This window comes from Amphimedon queenslandica, unplaced genomic scaffold (assembly GCF_000090795.2).
Source record: "Amphimedon queenslandica unplaced genomic scaffold, v1.1 AMPQUscaffold_13099, whole genome shotgun sequence".
Lineage (NCBI taxonomy): Eukaryota > Metazoa > Porifera > Demospongiae > Haplosclerida > Niphatidae > Amphimedon > Amphimedon queenslandica.
This window is the reverse complement of record NW_003546665.1, coordinates 74,851-81,612: the sequence shown is the minus strand read 5'-3', so window position 1 is coordinate 81,612 and position 6,762 is coordinate 74,851. Positions and strand designations below refer to the sequence as shown.

General features: G+C 36.2%; 1 protein-coding gene across 1 annotated transcript in view; it reads left to right on the top strand.

Moving 5' to 3' along the window:
• LOC105314118 (neurotrypsin-like) overlaps window positions 1–682 on the top strand; it is a 6,031-nt gene extending 5,349 nt beyond the window's left edge. Inside the window, exon 10 of the mRNA XM_020001216.1 lies at window positions 207–682. Within this exon, the coding sequence (XP_019856775.1) occupies window positions 207–682 (476 nt within the window). The remainder of the gene's footprint in view (window positions 1–206) is intronic.
• The last annotated feature ends 6,080 nt before the right edge of the window (window positions 683–6,762 follow it).

The window sequence follows — 6,762 nt, the reverse complement described above, 5'->3', positions numbered from 1 at the left end:
ACAACTGATAATGGACCAGGAGAAAGATTGCGAGATTCAGTCATGGATAAAGAAGGAGGATCCATCACGTATAGTTCGGAAGGAAGGAGTAATTTGTCGTACATGGAGACCCAAGGACTCACCAAGTACCACATATGAACAGATTGTTCTACCAGCACAGTATCGGAATAAAGTCATCAGGTTAGCACATGATTTACCATTTTCAGGACATCTGGGTAGAGACAAGACAACCCAAAGGATATTAAGGAGATTCTATTGGCCTACTTTATTTAAAGATGTGAGACTCTATTGTGAAGCTTGTAAAGATTGCCAGCTACATGCAAATCACAAGAGGAAGGCTCCAATGATACCTTTACCCATAATAGGAGAACCATTTAAGAGGATTGCCATGGATATTGTAGGACCGCTACCAAGAACCAGTCGTGGAAACCGATTCATTCTAGTGATAAATGATTACGCAACAAGATACCCAGAGGCATTTCCTTTAAGGAATATTACTGCAAAGAAAGTAGCTGAAGTGTTGATTGAGTTATTTGCTAGATATGGAATTCCTGAAGAAATATTGACAGATCAAGGTTCAAATTTCACATCAAGCTTGCTGGGAGAGCTACATCATCTCATGGGGGTCAAAGCAATCAAGACCAGTCCATACCATCCACAGACCGATGGCCTCGTGGAATGATTTAATCGAACACTAAAGTCTATGCTAAGGAAAGTATTGGAAGGAGAGAGGAAGAACTGGGACCACATGATACCATATGTCTTGTTCGCATATAGGGAAGTTCCACAATCGACTCTTGGGTTCAGTCCCTTTGAACTACTATACGGACGGGAGGTGAGAGGACCGTTAGATGTTTTAAAGGAGGAATGGATCCACAGCACAGAAATCGAAACAGATATACTGAGTTTTGTGATGGATACGCGAGAACGGATGGAATCTGCAAGAGAAATTGTGAAGGAGAATGCAAGAGCAGTGCAAGCTAAGCAGAAAATGTATTATGATCAACGATCGAGAGAGATTAATTTTGAAGTTGGGGACAAAGTATTACTACTATTACCAAGCAGTACCAGAAAATTTGTGGCTAAATGGCAGGGACCGTATGAAGTGATAAGAAAAATAGGGAAAGTGACATATGAGATCGAAATGCCTGACAAAGGAGGTCGAAAGCAAATCTTTCATGTGAATCATCTCAAAAAATGGAAAGAGCGAGCTTTTGTTAATGCAGTTATTGAGGATGGAGAAGATATTGAAGGATATAGGTGGTCTGACACTGGAGAAATTGTGTTTGGAACTCAGTTAACAGAAGATATGAAGTCAGATCTATGGAGGGTGTTGAGGAAGTTTCCTAGTGTGACTAAAAATACACCAGGTAAGACAGATAGAATTTTCCATCATATTAGGACAACTGATAGTCAGCCAATCAGACAAAAGCCATACAGGATTCCTCAAGCGTATCTCAAGGATGTAATGAAGGAATTGGAAGAAATGGAAAGAGATGGGGTAATTGAGAAGTCATCAAGTGAATGGGCCTCACCCTTGGTGATAGTTAAGAAGAAGGATGGGGGTATTCGGCTTTGTGTCGATTACAGGCAACTGAACCAGGTTACAAAGTTCGATGCGTACCCTATGCCTAGAGTTGAGGAGTTACTAGATACAATAGGGGATGCAGAATTCATAACGACGTTGGACCTTGCAAAGGGATACTGGCAGGTACCCGTGAACGAGAAGGACAGGGAGAAAACAGCATTTACTAGTCCTCGAGGACTTTATCAATTCAAGACTATGCCGTTTGGTCTTAGTGGTGCACCTGCAACCTTTCAACGCATGATGGATGAAATCTTGAGAGGGACGGAGACTTTTGCAGGAGTGTACTTAGACGACATAGTAATTCATAGCAGTATATGGAGAGATCATCTTAATCAGTTAACAGATGTTTTAAAGAGACTGGATGATGCGGGATTGACAATCAAGCTAAAGAAGTGTACATTTGGAGCAAGGGAGTGTACGTATCTTGGATACCAGATTGGCAAAGGAGGGGTCAGACCAGAACAAAGAAAAATTGAAGCTATTATAAATATGGCAAGACCACAGACAAAGAAGGATGTAAGGACGTTTCTTGGAATCACTGGATACTACCGTAGGTTTGTGCAGGATTATGCTTCGATAGCAGAACCCTTGACTGAATTGACTAGGAAAAAGCTGCCTGAACGGGTCATATGGAGTGAGAAGGCAGAATTGGCATTTCAGAAGCTAAAAACAGCATTAACTACAGCACCATTAATGAAAAATCCGAACTTCAATCAAACATTTATATTGCAAACTGATGCTTAAGGAGTAGGAGTTGGTGCAATTCTTAGTCAAGGAGAGGAGAATTTAGATGAGGGACCAGTTGCTTATTCTAGTAAAAAGCTACTCCCGAGAGAACAAGCATACTCGACAGTCGAAAAAGAGTGCTTAGCTATTATTCTAGCCATCAAGCATTTCAGTGCATATCTCATAGGGAGATCTTTTATTATTCAGACGGATCATAGAGCTCTTCAATGGCTACACAAGTTTAAAGAGAAGAATGCAAGATTGACTAGATGGAGTTTGATTCTGCAACCATATAATTTCACTATACAACATCGGAAAGGGTTAGCAAATGCAAATGCACTTTCTAGATTGGAGAGGAAGAGCACTTCGTGCCAGAGGGGAAGGGAGGAAATGTAAGAAGTTGTTTCTAGATGGATCCGGAACTCTCTGTGTACTATTGTAATTATATATTATGTGTTTATTCAAGTATATTCTAGAACAATCATGTAAAGTATTCTTGTATGTTATAGAACCTTCTGGACATTTATAATATCTATATAAGTGTGTTGTTAGTTAGTTGTGAGTTAGTTTTGTTTTTGTTAGTTGGTTTTGGAGCTCAGTTGAGTCTCGTGTTGATTAAGAATAAAGTTTGGTTAACAGATAGTTGGAGCGTCTGTTACATCACTATTATAATAAATACAGGATCTCAACAATTACAAGATATTACTAGTGAGACTCAAGTAACTACCAATACTGATGCTACTGCACAAGGTTAGTGACATTAATTATACCTAATTCAGTGTCTTTACACTACATTATACTTGTAGGTGTAGTAGAGGTCATAGTTCATCCTGGCTATGAAGCGGAATTTGATAGAATGGCTACTTTGCGTGGTACTCTTATTCATAATGTTGTTCCTCTCATCAAAGCAGTGATACCATCTGTTGATGATTTAAAGACTTATGTTAGACGATGTCGCTCTCATTTAGAAAATCAATTGGACCAAGCAGAAACATTTGATGCTGTCATTCGAGTGATCGAAAAAGAGTGTTCCATTCTCAATGTTTCAGTTTTGGAGGCTATAGTGAATAACTATTCATTACAAGATGCTGGAGACATGATATTAGCTTATCAAACACACTTGGATGAATTCTGTGAGAACAAATTAACAATGCTTTGTGATTGTCAGCTTAAGAGATTATCCTCTTCTCTCCTCACTTGTGAGACAATCAAGTTTGTTCTGAAATGGAATCCAAGTGAGCATTCTCTCTCCAGTATCAGAGCCCTCCTATGGAAAACGTTCAAGGATAATCAAGTGGAGGTGGTAGTCATCAAAGAAGGGAACTCCATCATTGTTACTTGTTATGCTCCTCATTATCTGATGGAGAGTTTACTAGTGACTGCTAGAGATAACATTGATATGCTAAAGGAGATGGGATTAATTAGTTTAACTATTGGTTATTATACTGTGTATGATGAACATGTAATTGATGAGGTTAGTGAATGTATGTGTACATAAATTACTAGTATACTTTAATATTTGATAGGAGGTGAAGAGTCTAATGAAGAAACTGGAGATAGTAGAGAGTGAAAGAGATGATTTACATGAGGAGAATACTAAATTGAAGGATATAATAGACACATTAGGTACTGTATATACTAATTATTATTGATTATAATTATTGATAATTTAAGGGCATCTCATATCAAGGTAGAGGAGTTGATGAAAGCAATAAGTCATCAATACAATCATCAGGTATAATGACATTTATGTTTTGATACATGACATCTATGAATTTTGTCATGTGCATGAATTTTGAATAAAAATACATGTACATCATGTAGCTGAATTGTTATTCCCAATGATTTAATTATTTATTTTTATTATTTAGAGTGTGAGATGGAAGACAGTAGAAAGAAGATGACAAAAGCAATGCAAATGGAAATAGATCATTTACGATCATCTCTTCAAAGCAAAGCAGGTACATGTACATGTATATATACAGACTTATTCTATAGAAGCCATACATATCAAAGGTACCGCACATGGTTTATAGTGGATATTCAATAAATATCATTGTATATCTGCCAGCCCTAGGGAGATATCCACATTTCCATATCCAATATCCATATACTGTATAATGACAACACAGTACAGCTGTTTTAGAGTAATTGCTTGTACATTAATTTGTTATTGTAGGAGCATAATTGTACTTGTTCATGCATATACTCAATACTAATACTGGTACGTGCAATTTAATAGTACTCAAATTATTAATAAAATCTGTTTTTATGATATATTAAGACTAGTAGCCAATTTTTGATTTTATTAACGACTGTTATTAATGAATAGGAATAGAAGAAACATTATTTGCAGTAGAGAAAACATTAATTGGAAGAGACAAAGAGATAGAACAGTTACAGGAAAAAAATATCATTAATCAATACTCAACAACTGAAAGGAGCTTCAATTACTCTTGGTATGTACCGTATGGCTAGAAAATTTCAAGGGCATAAATTTTCGTGTTTTAGGGAAAAGCTCTTAATTCTTTAATTTCGAGGGAGTTAAATTCCGCGTTTTTGCACGTGCACTTGCATTAAGTCATTGATTTTCACATGCTGCGCATGCGCAGTGAGCATTTCCATGGTATTAATTTTCGTGGTTAAGAAGTTACCCACGAAATCTGCGAAATTAAATACCCCACGGAATTTTCTAGCCATACGGTATTAAATTATAGTAACATAATGACTTGTACAGGTGTTTTAGGAAAGAATCTGTCTACACAATCAATATATCCACCAAAAGGACCAGTTTATGTGGCTATGTATGACTGGGAGTCAAGAGTAACTGGTGATCTTTCTTTCAAGAAAGGAGAAAAACTTGAGATCAAAAATGAACATACTCAGTCTGATGGACGGTGGCTAGCTAGGTCATTAGATACTGATCAAGAGGGATTTTGTTTCTAGAAATTGCATGAAAAAAGATGAAGAGAGTGAACTGTCAGCATCTGAATTATGCAATGACAGAAAATGTTAACATACCTAAAATCAAGGAAATTAAGACAAGCAGCAATGTTGAGAAAGCAAGTCTTTTTTTGTCATCAATTAAACAAGATTCAGTTCTGTTAGATCAACTCAGAAAGAAAGAACATTGTAAGATATATTTATAATCTATTAAATATTTTCAAAGTATTAAGGCTAATTCACACTGCACTATATGTTACGACTGGAAGTACCTATAAATGTATACTGTTACATAAGCACAGGAGTTAAAACTTCCGCAAGTCTTATGTTACCCATGATGTTTATAATCATTTCCAGTTGTAACAATATGGAGCATTGTGAATTGACCTTTATAGACATTGTCTGATCTCCTTTTAAAAATTAATGTGTTTGTCTTCTGGCATACAAAAAAATTTTTTGTATTGATATCAATAAATTTGTACAATCTACATTATAAATTCCTTAACTTTAGTGTGTGACCTCAATGCCATTGGATAGGGTTAAGAGGACTTTACTTCATTTACAGTCCCTGCACTTAATCAGTAATTTCTCTTTCTTTTTCAGGGCTACCCATGTCTTTTGACTCATATATTAATGATTTGGTCACTCAAAGTAAAGACACCAGTGGTACTGCTCATGTTGACAGATGCTGTATCATTGGGCTCAACGGGGGTGCTCTTTGGACCACTGCTGCCAGTCCTTATGCCCTGAAAGTAAGTATTATTATATGTACTACCAGTTTCTGTTGTGTTTTTAGGGTAGCCAAACAGAATTTACCAATATAGCTAGAGCTTTTAAGAGTAAAGACTTTTCAGATTTTGTGGCTTTTGGTATTATAGTTGAAGAAACAAAGTATTACTTGTTACGTGAAGAGGGTGGTAAAATTGTGTATGCTAAGAAGAGGGAATATGGTGCCCTTACAATGCAAGTGACGAAATCTGCTATTGTCATAGGTTATTGTCCCGAGGGTGGACGACATGGCAATACTAATAAGGCTGTGGCTGTAGTTGCTGAATGCCTTGAATCACTTGGCACGTGAATGAAAGGATATAGGGAAAGATTGTCATCTATTTAAAGATTGTTGTCTATTTAGCAGTATTAAGTATATTACATTCAATTTTTTGCTAATGTAAATTTGAACTTAAGATACATGTACTTTATTAATTTTTATTTTATTATTAATAATTATTAATTATAATTATTTACTATGTACCATTCACACTTGTAATTTCAGTGCCTTTGCATTATGTTTTACATTGTATCAACATATTGACTATACTGGTATTTTGGAAAGGATCTGTCTACACAATCAATAAATTCACCAGAGGATCAGTTTATATAGCTTTGTATTGGGAGGCAAGGGATAGTACTGAACTTTTATTGAAGAAAGGAGAAAAACTTGAGATCAAGGAAGAGCATACTAATGGATGGTGGCTAGCAAGATCATTGGATACTAAATGTTTTCA